This window comes from Xiphias gladius, chromosome 14 (genome assembly GCF_016859285.1).
Source record: "Xiphias gladius isolate SHS-SW01 ecotype Sanya breed wild chromosome 14, ASM1685928v1, whole genome shotgun sequence".
NCBI classification, from domain to species: Eukaryota; Metazoa; Chordata; class Actinopteri; order Istiophoriformes; family Xiphiidae; genus Xiphias; species Xiphias gladius.
Genome location: NC_053413.1, coordinates 1,542,406 through 1,565,000, shown reverse-complemented (window position 1 = coordinate 1,565,000; position 22,595 = coordinate 1,542,406). Strand labels below are relative to the sequence as shown.

The 22,595-nt window shown below is 38.8% G+C and overlaps 1 protein-coding gene across 2 annotated transcripts in view; it reads right to left on the bottom strand.

The window, feature by feature from the left end:
• Nucleotides 1-19,787, bottom strand: part of LOC120799415 (junctophilin-1-like) — a 45,062-nt gene extending 25,275 nt beyond the window's left edge. Inside the window, exons 1-3 of one of the 2 annotated variants that reach the window (XM_040144594.1) lie at nucleotides 19,733-19,787; nucleotides 11,791-12,436; nucleotides 1-469 (exon numbers count right to left, since the gene is read on the bottom strand). The exon at nucleotides 1-469 is cut by the window's left edge and continues 291 nt beyond it. In XM_040144594.1, the coding sequence (XP_040000528.1) occupies nucleotides 1-469; nucleotides 11,791-12,169 (848 nt within the window). In that variant the 5' untranslated portion in view covers nucleotides 12,170-12,436; nucleotides 19,733-19,787. Of the gene's footprint in view, nucleotides 470-11,790; nucleotides 12,518-19,732 lie in introns of those variants that run through there. The other variant, XM_040144596.1, reaches the window with a different exon arrangement.
• Nucleotides 19,788-22,595: the final 2,808 nt, after the last annotated feature.

Below are 22,595 nucleotides of genomic sequence, written 5' to 3'. Positions count from 1 at the left end.
CCCAGGTAGGACTCGGTGGTGGTGGCATCCACATTATCTTCCTGAGTCAGATAGTCATCGCCCGGGTCTCCATCTCCAAAGCTAATGGTGGAGTTGGCGTCACTTGAACTGATGCGGCTCATGGTGGTGTCACTGTGTGCTGAGCTCCGCTTACTGGAAATTGACGAGCGTGAGTCTGATCTGCGCAGTCGTTGAAGACTGCCGAAGAGGGAGCCACGACGGAAAAGACTCTTCTTTTTTTCTGAGCTCTCTCCATCTGAGTGGAAGTTGAGCACGAAGCCACCACGTGTGCCTGCAGGACTGTCAGACAGGCTGTCACGGAGTACTGTACCATTACTCTGCTCACTACGGAGGGAAGCCAGAGAAGTTCGAAGAGGGGAGCGGATGACAGAGGCCATACCGTATGGGACACTTTGACGTACACCGTAGCCATGACGCATCCCACCAGTCCACTGACCCTGATATGTCCCTACAAGAACATAGGGAGAGAAATAATGGTAAGTATGTAAAAATGAGTGACAATAATAGAAACAATAATAGATTATACTCAATACAGAAGTATTGAATAGAAGCATAAATGAATACAAGAATACATGATTGTGTGTTGTCTGAACTAAATGGATGATTGAAAGGCAAAAAGATTTAAACTCTATCAGAAAGACCACAAAAATACAATTAAAATACAACTCACTATGACATAACTAGAGCTGTAAAAATTACTCGATTAATCAATAAACAGAAAATAAATCATCAACTACTTTAATAAAGAGTTAGTCGCTTTAGTAATTTTAAATAAAATGCATATGTCTGTATATATACATACATATACACACACACATATATATATATATACACACATATATATATATATATATATATAAATATATTTACATAAACATATATATACATATATACATACAGATATACATACATATTTATATACATACATATATACACAAATACATACATATATACATGTATATAAATATACATTTACATTTATACATATAAACACAAATACATACATATATACATGTATATAAATATACATTTACATTTATACATATAAACACACATACTTATATATATACCTATATACATATATACATATACACACAAATAAATATACACATATATACATATATACACGCATATATACATATATATACACGCATATATATATACATATATATACACGCATATATATATACATATATATACACGCATATATATATACATATATACATATATATACACGCATATATATATACACACACATATATATATATATACATACATATATACACATATATACATATACAGTGGCTACAGGCACCGGTTCCGAAGCAGAACAACCATCAGTCACCTCCTCTACATGGATCATCAAGCTTGGCATCAAGCTGTATGCCAGGAATGAGCGAGACATCGACTCACTGATCCACCTCACCAGGATCTACAGCGACGACATTGGAATGTCATTCGGACTGGATAAATGTGGTTGGATGGCATCGAAGAGTGGGAAGATGATCAGAATGGAGGGGGTTGAACTACCAGAAGGCAGCATTGCAGATGGTCAGGACAGCTACAAACACCTTGGGATCCCGCAGGCAAATGGGAACCTTGAGGAGGCCGCAAGAAAGTCAGCCACGGCCAAATACCTACACAGAGTAAGACAGGTCCTGAAAATTCGGCTGAATGGTTAGAACAAGATATGGGCCATCAACACGTACGCCCTGCCAGTCATCAGATTCCCCGCTGGTATAATAAGCTGGCCAAAGAAAGAGATAGAGGCCACTGATATCAAGACAAGAAAGCTCCTCACAATGCATGGAGGGTTTCAGCCCAAGTCCAGCACCCTGAGACTGTACACTAAGCGGAACAAGGGAGGCCGAGGACTGGTGAGCATCAGAACCACTGTCCATGACAAAACAACCAAAATCCAGGAATATATCAGGAAGATGGCCCACAAAGATGAAATGCTAAGTGAATACCTCAGGCAGCAGAATCGCAATGATGTAGAGGAGGAGGTGGAACCATCATGGAGGGACAAGCCCCTACACGGCATGTACCACTGACAGATAGAAGAAGTGGCCGATATCAAGAAATCCTACCAGTGGCTGGAAATGGCTGGACTGAAGGACAGCACAGAAGCACTAATCATGGCAGCACAAGAACAGGGTCTCAGTACAAGATCAATAGAGGAGGGGATCTACCACACTAGACAGGACCCCAGGTGCAGGCTGTGCAAAGATGCTCCTGAGACAGTTCAGCACATAGTAGCAGGGTGTAAGATGCAGGCAGGAACAGCGTACATGGCACGCCATAAGCAAGTGGCTGGCATAGTGTACAGGAACATCTGCACTGAGTATGGGTTGGAGGTCCCAAGGTCATGATGGAAGATACCTCCTAAGGTGGTTGAGAATGACCAAGCCAAGTTCCTGTGGGACTTCCAGATCCAGACCGACGAACTGGTGATGGCTAACCAACCGGACATCGTGTTGATCAACAAACAACAGAAGAAGGCAGTAGTAATAGACCTAGTGATCCCAAGCGACAGAAACATCAAGAAGGAACACCAGAAGATCGAAAAATACCAAGGGCTGAAATAGGAGCTACAAAAAATGTGGGGACTAAACAGTGGTGCCACTGGTAATTGGAGCAGTGGGGGTTGTGACCCACAAACTGGGAGAATGGCTCCAGCAAATTCCTGGTACAACATCTGACGTCTCTGTCCAGAAGAGTGCAGTCCTAGGAACAGCTAAGATACTGATCAGAACCCTCAAACTCCCAGGCCTCTGGTAGATGACCTGAGCTTGAGGAAGACACACCAGGAAGACACATCAGGAAGACACACATATATATATATATATGTGTGTGTGTGTGTGTGTGTGTGTGTGTATGTTTATGTATGTGTGTATATATATATATATATATGTACACACACACATATATATATACATATACATACATATATACACACAATATATACATATATATACACACAATATATACATATATACATATATACACAATATATACATATATATACATATATAAGGCAGTCACCTAAGTATTAAAAATAATCCTTATATTTATTATTATGTCGATTTTTCCAAATATTTTAGCCTCTTAAAATGATGGACTATGTATAAAAATGGCTTGAAAAATGGCTAAACGTTTAATGAAATATTTTTGTTATATCCCTTGAGTTAAAGCTGAAAGGCTACACTTCAATCAATGTGGTGTACACAAGCAAAATCATGAAAAATTGTGTCAGTGTCACTTATGTACCTAACTGCCTACATATACACATTTACACACACACACACACACACACACACACACACACACACACACACACACACACACACACACACACACACACCTTCAAATTCATATTCAATTCTGCTTGTCCTAGTACCCCACAAACAACAGTAGCTGCTATCATTTTACAGTCTAGTCTGTGACTGCTATTTTATTACTGGCAATAAACCCTTAGGCACAAAATACTGTAGCACTGTCCAAATAAAAAACAGAGTAGTAGATGTTGTCAAAAGACAGGAGACAGTAGGTGAAGAGTGAAATGGATATTTATGCCAGTCAAGATGGATTCACACTTTGGTAATAAAGGGTTACACCGAAGCTGACCCACGCCTCCCCAGAAACGTACCTACTTGTCAGGGCTACAGAGATACTATGAGGATGCAAAAAAAACTGTGACTGACCACTAAGTGCTGTTTGTGCTTTCTCGTAATAGTTTATGATACTGGAGGAGACTGTTGATAATAAAGACAGACATAAGGTGGTTAAAGAGAGGTTCAGATAGCTTCTCCTTCAGTAACACACATCTAGTAAAGCCATTACACTGCAGACCTGTTCACTGTTATCACTGCTCTCTATCACAAACAAATTGAGTGCACAGCAGCAGTCTCTTATTAAGTAATGAGACAAGGTGAAGTGACCTACCTGGATGTAACTCCAGTTCTGTAAGTATGTGTGTAGCCCACCATCACTCTATATCACAAACTGAAGGAATGAGTGTAAAATCAGTTACTGTGGGGATAGAATTAAGGCATGATATGGCCTGGTCATGTGTGATACATCTGTTTGGTGTTGTCTTGGTGATATCAACGGGAGAAATCTGACACTGAAATATAAATTAAAACCCAGTGTTTGGATAACCTACAGCTGGACAGACGTTAACCCCTTGTGTCAAGTATAAATCCAGCTTTAGTAAAAAGCCCATGTACTTTCCAGTGGGACAGTGTTTTGAGGGAGTTAAAATTTACAATGAAACTAACAGACAATACGCTCAAACAGTGATGCATCTTTTCCACTTGGTTCTGATGTTGACGACCAGATAATTCAAAGCTTTATGTCATCTTGAGCTGTATTTTGGGTCATTCCATGCCAACTCACCCACAATTCAGAATTTTGGCCAGGCTCATATATCAGCCAATATTAGTTTATTACAGGGGTTGTCAAAGTCTGACAATGAACCTCAAAACTACAGTTGCCATGATGCTTTGAGTGCCGTAAACAGGAAGGATAATGTTGCCATGGATTCAGTGGGTTATGCTGTGAGCTACAACTCGAGCCCCAGTTTTTGGCTTATATATACTGTGTGTTTACATTTTGGCAAACTGGCACCACTATAAGTATGCTGAATGAACTCCTAGAAGTTCCTTTCTGCAATGTACCCATGGATGGACAGACAACTATCAGTGGATTACTTTGATATTGAAAAAAACTTAAAAACTTCATATTTCACAGGCAAGTTCTGGAGTTATAAGGGGCATCTTTTATCTTCGATGGATTTTTAAGTGGATTTATGGACATTTATTCATATTGTTATCCTTGAAAAATTTTAGTCAGACTGATTCTAAAAATATGTGTATCATGTTTTGTTCAGATTTGACTGAGTTATGACTCTGAGAAGAAGTAGCTGTTCCATAATTGCCTGAATGAGCTGTGTGTTACATGTAGTTTGTTCAACAGGAAATCCAACAAATTTAGTTTTACATTGTAAAATGTCCCACTTTATCATTCTATCACTGACAAAGTCTGATATGTTGTACTATTGTTACTGATTTTGGAGTGATGTCAATAAAACTAAAACCTAAAAAAATGCAATTTTTAAACCTGCACATTTGTCTGAATGTGTCTGAGTCTAAAAGGTATTTCGACAGCTTGAACATGAAACATTTGTGATTCTAAAACCACCCCCAGTGAGCATCATCACATGATAAAACAGCTTCATGGCCTGGTTAGAGTTCAGGCATTGCCCTGGCTTTAGCTGGAGAATGTGAGAATGTGCTATTTTAAAAGATGGAAGTAACTTGAGACACTGGGAAGTCTGTTGGGTGGCCAAACATAACTCCAAGCGGCTATCTTGCTACGTGGAATAAGCTATCTCCACAGTGGCAGACTGAAGACACTGGACTAGCCACTGGAAAATTTTAAAGAAAAAATACTCTGTTTTCCTGTATTCTAAAAGTTTCTCAAATTGTTTACGGGTATGTCAAATAAAAATAAAAATAAAAACACGCCCAATATAGGAAAGTCCCTCTACACATAGTGAAAATCTTACAGAATTTTGGATCTTATTTATTCATTCAGTAGAGTACTTGGTAAATATAGTAACACAGTGTCTGCTGGCATGTTTACTTGCCATGACTCTTCCACCCAAGTAGCCCACACAGATAGGAAGTCCAGATTCACTAAAACCAGTTTGACGGGATTATGAATACCTGGGGGTGTACGTTTTTTGTAATAAATCCAGGAATTTACCTTGTTGTTTTGTTATTCTTGTGTAAATCTAATTTATTGTGTAATTTGTAACGATTCCTTAGTTTTTCTAGGCCTCAGATTTAATTTGTGCCCCCTTGTGGGCCTCCCAACCCCCAAATTTGGAGCCACTCATCTACTGTAGTTCATCTAGCAATTGAAAGACCCATTATTTTTCAGCCTCTCTTCTTGGTCAGCAAATCTAAGTCCCCATCTCAATCTGTACTCTATATCACTCTATTGTACATTCTGTTGCAGTAGGACACATTGGCACCATATATATTAACTGTGAAACTATTCTAATTTCTGGCAGTTCAGTCTATTCTGCCAGTCTATGACTGTTTGCCATCTGAACTATGGAACAAATAGGATATGCTCCTGTGTGTTAAAAAGTCTCAGACTCTATTTTGTTGCATGCTGAAAAATATCTCTTGTCACTAAATTCTGTGAGCATGAAAGCACTTTTGTGACTCAACAGTTTACATCTGATTCCTGAAAAGAATATCCGACCAACAGTGTTTTACAATGTTAAATACCATAGAATTTAACCAGAATCAAAGATGTCAGAATTCTCTGCAGAATCATGCAGAACGTACAGTATTGTAATAATATTATATGCTGCATTAATTTATTGCTGCTGCTCTTTTTTTCACTGGTGATGCAACCTCAGCACTTACTCCATCTGTTTCACAATAAAATGCTTCCAACAGGTTCAGGAAGCATAATGCCTTACTTCCATGGAAGAGAAGAATGAGTTTCATCAACAGCATCTTAACAGAGACAAAACAAAAGGCAATGGAGAACTAACTGAAGATAAATTTAACACAACTATATTTCTGTTCAGTCAGAGCAGCAGAGTGGTGGTCACAGGTCACACATAATAGGTCACACACATTAACCGTGTGACCTACTATAGTCCAGGTAATTTGGTTCAGTATCTTCCCCTCCCGCCTTCACATGAAAACAGGCTGCCATACTTCCTTAAAGGAAAATTGCCACTGGCAGAGTGGAAAAACAGACTTATATGGTTTTCTAGAAGTTAAAACTCTACTAAATTTGGCTTAAATGAAACGTCCATGACTGTATACATAAGTTGACATAGGTATATCACCCTTATGAACCCCTGTTAATAAACTGAAAAGGTTAATTGAACCTGATGTTACTAACTGTACTGTACTAAAAACACATGACCTGGCAAAAGCATAATCTAAGTTCAACAGGCTAATGTTACACTCGCACTGTCTTTTTTTTAAATGATTAGTTGAACCAATGATCAGTGCAGTCCTACAAAGTTCTATTGGCAAAATTGTAATCCATTGACTAAGAACAATTTGACAAAGTAAGATGGATTAATTCCTGCCACATCAAGGTGCAGAGCTAAAGATAGAGAGAGTGGGAGAGAGAGAGGCCCCTTGGCTGGGAGGGAGAAATGGTTTCGTATAACCAGTAGTGGGTAAAAGTAGCTCCACAAACCTTTTACTGCTACAGAAGGAAGAATATACTAATGGGTAGGTATAAAAGGGTAGGAGTGCAGGTTTTTACTTAAGTAAAAGTGCTGAAGATGATTTTTTTAATAAAATACATACAGAGAAATGGAAGTAAACATTCGTTATAGTTCTAGTTGAAGTTCTAGTATAACGGTGTCTCATGCAACAGCTTAGTCCGTTAGTTTTTTAGTAACGCTTCAATTTAATGGGTACTTCCAGCAATTTGGTACTGCACTTCAGCAGCAGATGTATAAGATACACTCCCCATAATGCAACTGGAGGGCATCTTTTGTTAGACCCTACCTGCCTGGTTAACACCCATGTCTATTAAAACTGAATGCTTCCAATTTGTAACACAGGCTTTCTGACAAAACGGTGTAGTCAGTCCAAGCTGAGAAACTCTGATGATATCACCAGGGTTATTTTCTCAGACTTTACAAAACTCCTCCAGGGCCACATAAGGCACCGTACAATTGTTTTCACAGGCGGAGTAGTATTCGACATGACTAATAAACTGTTCTTTGTGTAAAATCAGTTGAGTGCCTTTTTAAATGCACACAATCAACTGTGCGCTTTTATCTATGTTGGTGCCAACTGCTCCCAAATGTTACAGAAAATCCATTAGGAATTTTTGATATTCAACCACATCTCAAGGTCTTCATCAGTTACTACATATCTAAATATGGTGTATTAGTCACAAATGAATAATTGGGCAAGCTCCATGACAAATGAGCTAGCTTATTCCACTGATGAAGAATAGTGAAAAGTAAAAAGCTAGTCAGTGGACCTTGAGTTAAGATTAATTTTTCAAAATACTATTTTCAAGAAAGAGCTCCCACTTCAATTAGTAAACCATTTATGAATAAAACGACAGGATATGGTTGTTTGTTTTTTAGGTAATGGCGTAATAGCAAAATAATTAACTAATAAATACAGGTACTTCATCTCATAGATGCAAAAATCATATCAAAATGCAGTATAATGCAGTCCTGCTCAGTGGTTTAAATTGCACCATTATGTACAATGGCTTAATACGGAATTGTTAAAGTTACTGTACTGTACCATGGTACAAACAGTGTACGAAAATCTCTGACGGTAGACAAATGTATATGGTCTGAGTGTCTGAGGCAATATAAGACAACTTTTTTTAACCCAAAGCAGTACTCAACGCTAGCTGCAGTGCGAATATCATTAACAAGACAAGACAGACAGATTTTTGTACTTTTAACTAAATAAGCAAGACTTCTCAGCAGCATCAGCATACAATGTTGTCCTAACACAAACCGCCAAAAGATGTTGTCTAAATAAAATACAGTACAAAAGATAATATTAGAATGTTAATATGATTTTGTCCAAGGTTACTGAACAATAAAAAATCAAAAAACAAAACTTGCATAATGGTGAAATAATACAAAAACAAAATGTACCCGGGACATAAAGACTGGCTTCCTTCACTAATATTGGTTGCAGAACCTTTGGCAACAATGACAGCCTCTAAACATTTCTTGCAGCCATATATATATATAAGTTTCTTCCACCTGTCTGTTGGTAGTTTCATCCATCTTCCATTGCTATGTGTTAAAGCTCTTTTAAGTTTGCCGGAGTCCTTTTTGCAATGGCAGATTTCAGCTCTCTCAAAGATTGTCAGTGGGGTTTAGGTCAGGACTCATTGCTGGCAAGTTTAAAACAGTCCATCTTTTCCTTTGCAATCATTCTTTTGTGCTGCTGGATGTGTACTTTGGATCATTGTCCTGTTGAAAGACCCAAGACCTTTGCCTCAAACCTAGTTTTCTGATACTGGGTAACACATTTTTCTCTGAATTGCCTTGGTAATATTCTGATTTCATCATTCTTTTGACACATTCAGTGCCTCCAGTACCATAGGCAGCAAATCAGCCCCACAGCATCCTAGAACTTCCACGATATTTAACTCCACTTTGCTTTCATCTGTCCATAGAACATTATCCCACAAAGACTGTGTATTATCTAAGAAAGTTTTTGCAAACATTATTCTTGCTTTTTTTTGCCTCTCTTTCAATAGTGGTGTCCTCCTTGGCCATCAGCCACGGAGCCCTACTTGGTTTATTGTGCGGTGTATGGTACAGGCTGAAACCACTACTCCAGAATACTACAGGTCATCCTGAAGCTCTTTAGATGTCTTGCACATTGTTTTTTCCACAATCCGCATCAACATTTGCAGACTTCTCTCATTGAGTTTCTTCTTAGCGCCATGGCCTGGAAGCATCTTAATAGTTTTATGACTGTGAAACTTCTTAATAACATTGCATGCGGCTGAGACAGGGATTATAAGATCTTTGGCAAGTGCCTTGTGTAGCCTTTGGAAATGTTATGTTTTTTGATAATTGCATTTCTCTTGCTCTCAGGCAGCTCTCTTGTCTTTGCCATTGTAAAAAAGAAAAGGAAACCCATTTTATGCAGTAAAACCATCATTCATTGGTTAATTCAGGTCATTTGAACACTGAAAATTAAGCACAGGTGAGTCTTATTTATTTTTCATTTGGTTTGAGGAACTAATTTAAATTCATCAAAAGGGGGCCAATAATTGTGTAAAGCGTACACAAGTGTCTGTATTTTTTATTTCACTATATGAAAGCATTTTTTGTGGTTGTTCAGTGTCTTTGGACATTTTATTAAATATTCTATAATAATTTGTATTTATTTCTGAAGATATTCTAAATTTTGTATTCAAATTTCAGTGATGCCAATAACTTCTACCAGGACTGTATTCTGGATCCACGACCATTCACTATTCACTATATATTCAACTATATTGCGTGATTGCTATTTTGTATTTGCTGTCCATATAGCCAGAGAATTACTACACCTTATATAGTATACTCAAAATATCCCACGATGCATCATAGAAAGTATTGTGCAACTGACGATCAGTAATTAAGAACTAGCCCCAATTGTGTGTCTCATCTATTGGCATATATTCAGGTCACAGAGGAAACCATCAGTTTCTCTAAGAGATACTTAACTGAAGATGTCTGAAAACCCAGAAGGTTGTTTAAAAGCACCTAAAATTGTTCTAAATGTATCTCTTGTATCCCCAAAGACTCTTCTATTTTTTCATCCATCTGAATGAAAAATATTTCATCCACTGAATGATAAAGATCTTTGACTCATCTCCAAAGCTGCGCTTTTGTTTACGAATCAAAACAGAGGGGACAGCCCGACGGCTACCAGGATAGGCAATAGGGTCACAACTTGTGAGAGATCAAAAATCTTTCTCATTGTGCAGTGTAAAATACAAAAATACAAAATAGTATTTCATCCAGATGGTTAGAAGAGTCTTTGGGGATTCTGAAAATATTATCACACCAGCAGTAATCATTTTAAAATGACCTTCTGGATTTTACAAACATTGCCTTTTAGAGAAACTGAGGGTTACCTCTGTGACTTGAATGTCTAAGAGAGGGACAAACTAGGGCTAATTGAAAACTACCTACCATCATTCATTCTCATTAAATGCCAGATATAAGAAAGGACCCAAGTAGTGTCTCAAAGGGTTGTTTGATTTAACTAACAATGTATCATAGACCTCCCATACAATGAGAAGTGGCTGAGTGAATTACTTTGGATAAATCCTTAAAATGCTAATTTAAAACTTTAGAAAGAATTATGCGTATCACGGGTTTTAGACAGGTCAGTGTGTTGTTGTGTTGCCGTGTGTTTTATCAGGTCAGAATGAGAGATAAATTTCCAGGGGGCTCTGTTTAAATGTAGCAACACATTAAAAGGATATCAGAACCTGTTCCACAATACGTAAAATAGAAATAACTCTTCATGTGCAGATATAGTGCATTGCAAAGAATCCAGCCACCTGAAGGAAGGCTTAAAGGAGGGGGCATAACTTTGTTACACAAACTTCCATTCTGGAATGAATCTGGCTAACAAGTATTTGCTTTGTAGTGTCAACTGAGACACCAAAATTGTAAATCCCTATTCATGAAAAAACAAAAAAAACCAATATAATTACAAGCTTGTAACTAGCTCCACAGCTTCTTAACTAGACTGCCTCTCAGTACAACTCATATCTCCGCCAAGGTGAAATATGCTCTAGCTCCCAACCTTAAGGAGAGTGATAAAAAAAAAAAACCTGGATTCGCCCCTTTAACTGGATCCGCACCATAATTTCAAGAGTTCTTCCCTGGTCTATGTCCCATACCTCCACCAAGTTTGGTTCAAATTAGTTCAGTACTTTTTCCGTAATCCTACTGACAAATATAAAACAAACCAACAAATAGAAACGGGTGAAAACATAACCTTCTCGGCAGAGATGACACTAGCATGAGCATAGGTTTTATTACAAAACCGCGTTCTACGTGTTTGAGGGTGCGTCTTAATTAAGCATTAGGGTTGATGTGTGGTCACGGAGCAAGTGTACAATGTTTTCTATACTGCAGTTTCTTAAATAGACACATTGATATGTTACAACACTGAAGAACATTTACTCGCATCAGCATCTTGATCCATGATTTCCCCCTCTCACCTCCATCACCGTAGGTCTCCACGCCATAGCCATCCTGCAGCCCGTTACTCCAGGTGCCCTCGTACCTGGCCGGTGTGTTCAAGCTCTGTCGGACTCCGTACCGGCCCTTGAACCCGTGAGTCCACTCTCCCCGGTAAATCCACTTGCCCTTGCTTTCTACGCCGAGTCCGTGGCGTTTCCCTTGCGCCCAGTATCCCTGGTATACGTTCCCGCTGGGCCAAGTGTAGACACCCACCACCTCGAAACCGTTGGACCAGGAGCCAGTGTACTCCCCCTGGCCCTTGGGTCCCGTGCAGACACCGTGGCCGTGGGCTTTGCCGTCTTCCCAGCCTCCGCAATAGGTGCCACCATCGTCAAAGTCGAACCGACCGCCCGTCATTCAGAAACGGAAGGTTTCTTACTTGGTGGCTTATTGTGAAGTCTGGAGTGTGCGAATTGTTTTCAGAAGCGAAGTAATGTTAACAGAGAAGCCCCGTTGAGAATACGAGCTCTCGGTAGAGGTGCGAGGCAACGGAGTGTGATGACCGCTCGTCGGCAGTGCGGTGTCGGGTTACTGAAAGCGGGTCGTGGGAGGGAGAGAGGCGGCCGCGGCGGTTGCCACAGTCGCTCCACTGCTGAGTGCCGGAGGGCTCTCCCACTCCTCGCACTGAAATGAAGACTGCCAAGTTATCCCCGATGAGACAATAAAGTGCTTCCTGTTTCTCATTTAAAAATAAAAGTCGGAAATTCAACTGATGTTTCCCAGTCTTGCAGGGCTACGACCTGACTGCAGAAGGGCAAACAACACTGGGCGATATATAGCGATAACATTCTCTAGCATACTATGTAACCGTGATAGTGAAATTGCAATATAAACACAGTATTTGGAAATTCAACTGAGAAAAAATTCCTACATAAAACATCCAGGACCTCCTGTTTTTCACTATTCCAGCAAATTAAATACATGAGGAGACAATGTACTTGATTGCAATGAACTCATAAGAGCAGTGATATTAAAGGCTTAGCTACATACTTCGGTATAAACAATATGGCAAAATCTCTGTCAATTGAGAGGTTTTCATTGTATTCAATTTAATTCAAATAATTTATGATTAATACATAGCTTTAACTTTATCTGCAGAGCCAGATGCCCTGGAGACCTATACAAATAATGGTAGGGCATTATACATGGCATTATATGCTGTTCTTTTAAAGTACCTATGATGTGTAAAAAACAGCAGACTACCCATTACTAAAACTGTATTTTGCCAAAAGTTCGACAGTCCAAACAGTATTCCTTAATTGAAATACTGACCCTGCTGGTTTGCTGTGTGAGAATTAGTTTCCTGTAATTCAAGTAAAGGTCTTGTATCTGGACGCAAGACCCCCCTACTGACAGGTGTCAGCATGAACCTGGAACTTTTGGAGCCCCTATGAGTCTACATCCCTTGAGGCGTGGTTGGTAATCCACCCTTGTTTCTTGGTCACTGTGTGAGAAATCCTCTGTGTTTCTGTTGTATTTACTTGATTTAATGAATTTGGAATTGTAAAGCTATCTTTTACACTGGCATATATTTAACCATCAAAGATAAATATGACATTCTCTTCCTTTTCCAGCGATTATAATAATTATTATTTAAGTATTATGTTAAATGAAATTGTATAACCGGGCTGAATTGCTTTAATTTTTGTGTATGCTCTGTGTAGACATTAAAAATTCTCACTGATTCTCATGTAATGCCTGTAAATATTCTCAGTCATCCAGGTCATGTATTTCTAAATGTTATATGAAGGCAACTGAGGATTTTAACCTCTTTGTAGGGTCGTTAACACCTTGAGAGTTGTTGACCCATCTGGCCAAAATGTGAGTCATTAGGTTCACGAGTCATTGTGTCAATGGGTGTTAAGATGCCTGGGGAGGGATCTCAAGACTGCATTGTAAGTGGCCAATAAGTGGTGTGGTAGACCACCTCCTCTGTTAAGTGATTGTTGTTCCAGTTTGACATAGATGGCTTCTTTCACACCTCATTCACAACTATCGGTCTTTGGCCAAAATGTGTACATTACTGTTCTGAAATGAGTGTCCATTGTCCTGCAGGTGGACTGCTGAATCCTGACCTGAAGAGTTGGCTCTTCTGTCTTATGCCATACGTTTGTGAAGCGGTTGTTTTGTTTACCCTATTTACAGGTCTGTGCATTCCTTGCTGCATTGAATTGCGTACACTACATTGCTCTGTTTACGTCTGGATATGTTGTCTTTAGGGTGGAAAAGCTTCTGACTCAGAGCATTACTGGGCTTGAAGTGCGCAGGGATGCAGCGTTTTTAGAAAATCCTCCTGAGTTTTTGAGATACTGCAACACATTTTGGCCAGAGAAGACCGATGGTTGGAAAGAGGAGTGAAAGAATCCATCCATGTCAAACTTGAATGACTAAACAGACGAGGTGGTCTACCACACCACTTATTAGCCACTTACAATGCAGTCCCTGAGATACCTCCCCAGGCAGCTTAGCACCCATTCACACAATGACTCATTTGACCCTAACGACTCACATATGATGGCCGGGTGGGTAAGCGACTCACATGAGACCTCAATGACTATCAAGGTGTTAATGTACATACAAGAGGATAAATGCCTGGGACTCCCCACCACTCAGTTAGAACTAAGGACACCTTTAGGATAAGAGGTGAACTGTTTTCAAGAACCTCAAGCAAGTCCAGTCGCTTTCATATAGCACCTAGAAATGCACATGTAATATGGGCACCAAAGAACTACAGTGGAAATAAAAAATATATTCAAGAAAGTAATTGTTGTAAATGAGATTGTTCTTAAATTTATCCAAATTGCCCTATTAGCAGTACATACATATGGCAAAATTACTTTCCCCATAAGTATTAAGAAATTTGCTTTTATTTTGAAAGCAGAAACGTCACACAGCTTGTACTTATGTGACTAACTGTGACAAACTTCATGGCTGTCTGCCTGTGATTTTGCAGGTCTGTCACACAGGCCCACAAGAGAACGATGAAAAGTTCATGTAAGATCTGTTACATCAGCATACAACAGCTTCCACATATCAAGGATAGTTTATTGACTCTGACAGGATTTCAAACTCTGTGTATAGATTTGACAATTTTAAGGTCACTGAATTAAAACAAATACAAATGTACAAGTTAAGGTGCTAAAGGTGGACATCTTTAAATCAACGTATATGAAAATAAGATAATTGAAACCGTTGCTTTGATAAACATATATAATCTAAAAATCTCCAGAAACATAGTGCTAGTTAATTGGTATTATATTGCCTGGTGTGAAATACTGTAATTATAAACTAAATTCACATGTCAATAAAGATTTGAACTCGGAATATTGAGATACTAACTGATGTTAAAACTGATGTAATAAAATATCAATAATGTTAATAAGAATTATTGCTGTTACATCTTACAATTTGGAATTCAGTGTAAACATTTATTATAACTGGTGATAAATTCTGTTTCCATTCTTTGTTAAACTTGCATTTGCAATGCAATTTTGTTTTGTGTAATAAATGAATCAATAAAATCTTCCCCCTATCATTCTTCATGCATGAGTTTACAATACTGAATGTCTTTACTTCTGTATTGATAAGAGGAACTGAAGAAGCCTCGTGAATGAGAGGTGAAGCGTCTCCAAGTATCTACAAACAAGTCCAGTTGCCCTTGATTCAATGGGTCTTGGATATCTTTGACCTGGATGACTGAGAATCTTCACAGACATATTGATAATGACTTTATCTGATACTGTGTTAAATATGCACGCTGCAGGAACCGATGGAAGACATCGAGCTAAAACTATTGTACTGCCTTCCTTCCCATGTCATGGTAAATGGAATTAAATAATTTGAAGCCTCTGGTCAGTGCATCTGTTAGTTTCTACTCTGTGTGACTTAATATACCACTGTGGAACAAGTTAGCTCTGTGCCAACTGGTTTTAAAAGTTACAGATACCCTAAAAACAATTGTTGTTACAGATTATATCAGAAGAAAAGCCTGTAAATGAGTCATATTCATGAATTCTAAACTCAGTGAAGCGAGCCCACGAAGGCAGCAACAGTTCACCCCATGTCAGCTGTTCTAGGTACAAGGACATTCCAAAGTACTGCAATTTTCATGCAGTGTCAAACACTGCCATCTTCTGAAAAATCTAGTTTCCACAGCTCAGGGTGCTGCTGAGGTTTTTTTTTTTTTCTAAAGCAAAGCTCTTTTTTCAGTTCTATGAATAACATGCATTTAAAGAAATCTTTCTTTGTGTTCTGATTGAAGGTTGAACACCAAAATCTTGGCCTCATTATGTAATTAGTAACGATGCCACAGGAGAAGTTTTTGCTTTTGAAAATACTTGTTTGGGAGATATTGGAAGCCATCAGACTTCATATTTGTAAGAAGGGAATGGTGAAAAAAATTAGTAATTTTAGGCAAAATGTAGGTAGACTAAAACCAAGTGTTTATTTAGTAAAAAATTAGAACATTTAATCACAAATCCATACACTAGGCAAAATGACCTTTAACGTACCTAAACATAAATTACAAAACGGAGTTTGAATTAAATTAATGAAGACTGCACATAAATGCTAAATGCTCCGATATGTTCACCAGCTAATCTCTGTCTGTTTCTGCCTGCTGTTTGCTGCTGAGCAGGTAGTGTACAGTGGCTTTGTTTTATGAATTTTCCTGTAAACAAAACAACGTTATGATTGCAGTTGGTGTTTCTCATCAAAATGGCCAACCAACAGGTTAAATGCATTTCCAAAACAGATTCTTAAAAAAATTGGTGTTCACACTGGCTGTATTAGTCTTCTTTGCTGTCTTTTGCTGGTGCATAGCTGGGTTTTCTGGCAGTTTGCAACTGCCAACTGTTAATTTGTGTAATGGCATGGAAATCTGAGAAGCATAAACAATCCAGGTTTATTCTTAGTATGATCACAATTTGAGGCTTTGGGTCAAATAAAGATTAAAGTTAATTTAAACAAACAAAGTTATGTTTACGTTCAGTGTTTCTCACCAAAACATGTTATGTGTAACCTTGAGGTTTAATATGGTTTTAATGTGGTGGTAAAGGCTATATGTAGTGTGTCCCACAAGGCTACTGTACTATGGCTAGATGTAAACAGGAAGAAGCTGAATGATGTCAGCGCTCACACTACCTCAATGTATCCCCGTCATATTGATAACAGAAATATTAGACCTAATTTAATAACATATTTCTGAGAGAAAAAGAGTGGCTAAAAGCCGGTAATGTGCAACATTTGCACCTTCAATTGTCCGGCTGCCACTTTCCATAGCTCCATTAATGGTTAAAAATTCCAATGAGTATAGTTTAAGAGCAGCATCAAAAACTAACACCTTGATTTTATTACAATGTCCAGTAGCTCCTTGCACATCTCCAAATGTCATCCCTGTTGATCACTTCTGATGTTTGGGAAATCAGCGCTGAAGAGTGTTGAGTTATTAATCATCAACAATGAACTGGGAAGAGATTTTGCTATTTTGGGTTTTTACAGGGTCATGTGAGGTTGGAGCCTATTCAGATACAGAACAGCAAGAGGCATGGTATGCTTGAACAGTCTGTCACAGGGCTGACACATACAAACCCATTCACACTCACATTCACACCTATGGCCATTTATAGTGGCCAGTTTACCTAACCAGTATGTCTATAGGCTTTTGGAGGAAACTAAGGAATACTCATGCAGGCATGGGGAGAACATGCAAAGTCCACACAGAAAGCCCCCAGCCAAGAGGCAGATAACCAAATCAGGGAGTGTATAAAATATGGATTTTGGCATGTGGAGTTAAACTGCTCTTATATAGCGCTTTTCTAGTCTTATGGACCACTCAAAGCGCTTTACACTACTGCCACATTCACCCATTCACACACACACACACACACACACTTATACAGCGCCCTTTTTCTATACATACGGCACTTTCTACACACACACACACACACACACACAAACACACACACACAGACACACACACCGATGATACATCGGGGGCAATTTGGGGTTCAGTATCTTGCCCAAGGACACTTCGACATGCGGACTGGAAGAGACAGGGATCGAATCACCGACCTTCCGGTTAGCGGACCTGCTCTACCTCCTGATCCACAGCCGCCCAGAATGAGATAACCGAGATGAGTGGGATGGCTTGCTGGCTATTGTTAGATCCAGCTGTTTTTTCGCAGATCATGGTGCATGGAGCATGGTGTCCAACGCGCACCTTTTCCCATGGTTCCTCCGGTCTCTACACCTCTTAGGATGGCAATCCTATACTACCAAATCTTTTGTGCTGAATGACATCATTCATTCTAAGAATTTAGACTTTGTTTGTAACTGAAACCTGGCCGAGGAATATGGAACATGCCCCCCTTATCGAGCTATCCCCAAAGGATTATAACTTTATCAGGTTGCCTAGAATTTCAGGCTGTGGAGGACTTGTTGCCGTGTTCAGAAGCTGTTTTCCTAGTTGGTTGGTGAGCACTGTTTTTACTCTTCTTTTGAATTACAAAAGGATTAAAGTTGGATGCACAAATTCATTTTAGCATATTTAAATTTCCTGTCCTCCGGGCCCAAACAGCTCATTTTAAAATTAATTTAGTGATTTTTTTTGTTAAAGACTTGTTTTCTGTCATTTCTGCTTTGTTTGATAGTCTTAGTAGAGATAGACAGGAAAGGCAGGGGAGAGAGAGGGTGCTGCTGCGGTAAGGACTCAGCCTTAATATGTGGTACACACTATCAGGTGAGCTACTTGGGCACACCCAAATGCTGTGATTTTTTTGTGATCTATTCATAAGCTATCAAGATTCTTGGTGACTTTAACTTTCATATTGACAATGTTTTAAATTCAGGCGAAGTCCAAAAATGGGCAGGATGCCAAAACAGGTAGGTAAAAACAGGTAAGTAAGACTTGAAAGCTACAGCAGGAAAAGCAGAATAGACAATCTGGCAGAAAATAGGTTGAAATGGGCCGGTATATATACTAGGAAGTAATTGGGGAAAAAGGAACAGGTGAGTACATGGGCGGGGAGGAGTCAGGTGACTGAAAGGTGGGAAGGTCTGGGGTTACTGCAGGGCAGGTGGGAGTGGCAGGGTCCGAAATGATCTGGACTCAGCCGTCTTACCCTTTTTCCTAATTTTTTCATAGCCTAACCTAAACCTAATTCTAATCTGAACCCTAAAACCAGGTCTTAACCCTCAAACAGCCACTTAAACTTGTGAAGTCCGGCATTTTGGTCCCCACAAAGCTCTCTGACCCCACAAGTGTGGTGGGCTTCCAGTTTTCGGACCCCATGAATATAGTAAAACAAGCCCACAAACACATGCACACACAGAACTTGAGAACAGATCTATTAAAAGGATCATATTACTGCTGTACGTCTATAGCCAAAGTGCTGAATTTTCGATAATTCAAGAGAGGGTAGAGTGATGATGATGGATGGCTTTCTTTCCCACTGCTCTCATTAAGATTTGTAACTGATTCATTATTTTATTTTCTCTTCTGCTGAGCTTTGTCAGTTCATGGTAATAGATGTGTGATTATGTAGACAGTTAAATGATAAGGTTGGCATTATGCTATTACTTTCTCAACAACCCCATGAAAAGACCAAAACAATGTGTTCATCTATCTCTTTATACTTTCCGATTTTGTGTCTGTGGCACTCAGTCCCAAGCCCATAGAATCCTGCTGAAGATGTAAATCTTTGAAAAAACCAAAGAAATATTTAGTTTAGTTTTTAACAACTGGTCACTGTAGCTTTTACATGTTACTCAAACAAGAGAAAATAGTGCATTTGTTGGTAACTAAAATATACTATAGTGTAGGTGTTCATGGAAATGAAGGAAGTTGTCCTCCCTTTGTGTGTGTGTGTGTGTGTGTCTGGACTTGGGCATGGTCACTTGGATCATCTCCCGCCAACTCACCTGCACAGCTGCGTCTCATCTACTCATCAATTTCTCAACCAGCTGCACCCTGGCTAATCCCCCTCCAGTCTCTGCCGGATCATCCAGTCTACCACGCAGTACAACGCTCAAGGCTAAGCTCTACTCTATTGTTCCTTGTATAAATTTGCATTTTTCTAATCCTGAGTTTCCCTGGGCTCCAGGTTTATCAATTCCAGTGTGCGACAGTTACCTGTTATGTCCAGCTCTGTTCTCATTGCCTATCTCCCACTTGGATCATCACTTCTCCTCCAGGCTTGCTCAACTACAAGCTCTGTCTGGGTTTTTGGCCTTTCATTCTGGATCATCATCTCATTGCCTGCCCAGCTCAACCACTAACCCATATCTTCAATCTGCTCCTCCTGTCAAGATATACTCACCCAGTCTGTTCCGCCTGCTCTGCCTCCTGACATGCTACTCCCCTACAAATACACTCTGGTGAAAAAAAAACATCTCTCGACCCCAGTAGTTTGCACTAAATCCTCCTTTAAACTGCTATTGCTTCCCTAGTCTGTGTTCTGCATCTTTGGGTCTTAGATTGAGTCATGATAACAAATTTATTTATAGAGTGGATTTTAAAACAAAAAATGTTGACCAAAGTGCTTCACAGAGAGATTAAATTAGAGTATTATTTGATTGATGGTTACAATAAAATAAAAACACAGGAAAGATTAAATAAGAACACAGACAAATAAAATGATATAAGTAACTGAACAGAAGCATAGAATATCTGGCCTGGAAACCAGACCAATCAGCAAGCTCATGTTTAATCACTCTTGCAGATGGGTCTTTCCCCAGTCTTGTTCAGAGAGTTTTCCATCTGTCCTGAGAAAGGTTGGGCCAATCAAAAACATTTATCTAAAATGGTGCAAGTTTGATATGATGCCTGACAGAGGTGCGCTGCCGAAGCATTTTCCTTAACAACCAAGAAGGCAATTACAGAGTTTGTTCATAAGAAAGATGTGCTTGCCGATGCTATACCTCACAGCTCTTCTCTGCATGCTGTAGTCTGTTTATTTTTTTCTGTTGCTCTGCGCTACTGTAATGAGAACTACTTTTATTCAGATTTATTAAATTAGCACTTGTTTAGGGTAACCCCTCAAAGGTGGAGCTTGTACAGTGAATCCAATCAGTCTAATCTGGAGGACCATAAGTGTCACGGAAGTACTGTACTAAGAAAGCATTTCATTAATTAATAGGTAACTGTACAGGGAAAATAGGCATTGGTAATGTTTGTTCACAAATTAATTTGTTAATCTATAAATACATAGACTAATTTACAAAATAATTAATTATTTTATATTTTAATGGGCATTAAAAACAGGAATTATAAAAAGAATTTACAAATGAAATAATCCATCAATAATTACTTCAAATTGAAAAGGGATTTACAAACAGTCAATAAGGACATCATTTAAAAAAACATGAATGAATTCATAAATAAATAATGGAATTTAAAAATCTATTTGAAAATGCAGTTTAAAAAGAGAAATAAATAAATCAATTCACAAATTGAATTAACAATACAGATTTTGATTAAGCATTTAAAAGGGCAATTTCCTTTACCATTTGCATTATCATGTCCCTGCTGCTTTTCCTTTTTCTATTAGCTGTTGGGTTTGCTTAGTCATTTAACTTCTCCTTTTAGCCTCTCCATTTAGCCCTTCTGTAACACGTTGAGCTTTGCGCTGGTAAAAGGAGATAAAACAATGCAAATTAGCCATGGGATGTAATAAACTCCGATTGGCAATCACCTGGCATATCATATGCAAACAAATGACATGGATGTGAGAAGGAGAAGGTGTTAAAAGAAAAATTGTGCATTTGAAACACTAAAATGGAAGAAACAGCATTAAAACACACATGGAATAACACAATAACTGCCAGAATTACTTTGGGTGACTATGTCGACAGTAACGTTCCAGTTGACTATGACTATGCTCTGACAAGGGTGCATCAGCTATGGGAAAACTTCTAGCTGGCATTTAGAGGACGCTGTTTCATGCTTCATTCTTTACCTGACTGCAGTGACCAACAACAGAGCCAAACTGTCCTTGAGAGTTTCCTGTCTGCAGTATAGCAGTATGGTATCCTGTCTAGAGCCTGCTCAGATAAGGGAAGGGAAAACATTCAAGAAATGATGGATCATGTATGATTTGTCATACAGATAAGAGTCCTAGTGATTGACCATTTGTAGCTTGTAGTTGGAGCTGATATAACTAATATCTGGGAAAGTGGTCACTGGTAGTTAGGATTTCACAGAAAAGTATCACTAGGCTCTGCAGTTCCCCTTAGCTCTATTGAGCATTTTCAGCATTTAACAACTCCTTTTTTAGCTTTTCTTGCAGGCAACTTCTGTTATTGTGTCACTTTCCACCAAAGCAAGTAGCTGTTTTCAGGAGAAATCCACTAAAACCTACTGTAAACTAACTGCCAATCATCAAACAACAGACGAAGTCTTTGAAGATGAAGACCAAAACAGAGCAAAAAGGAGAACGAATATTGGACTGGCATTCATCAGGTGAACAGAAATACCACTACAACTGGATAATGATGTTGCTTTGAGTCTACTGAATGTGTAAATAAGGAGCTTCCTGTTGTTATGTTCAACATATAGTTATAAAGTGATAATAAGTGAGTGTTTTGTTTACAGCTTTTTACACTGCTCCTAAGTAGCCAAAAAAGGTTTGAATTGCCTGTACATTCAGATTCAGCATGGTTGTACCGTTTTGGTAGTTCCAAACAACTTGCAACCCTTTTCATATTACATGTACTCATAATAAAATACAATACAATGACTGAAAACACTAATTTGTGTCAACAGTCAAAAGTGAATAACTATTGC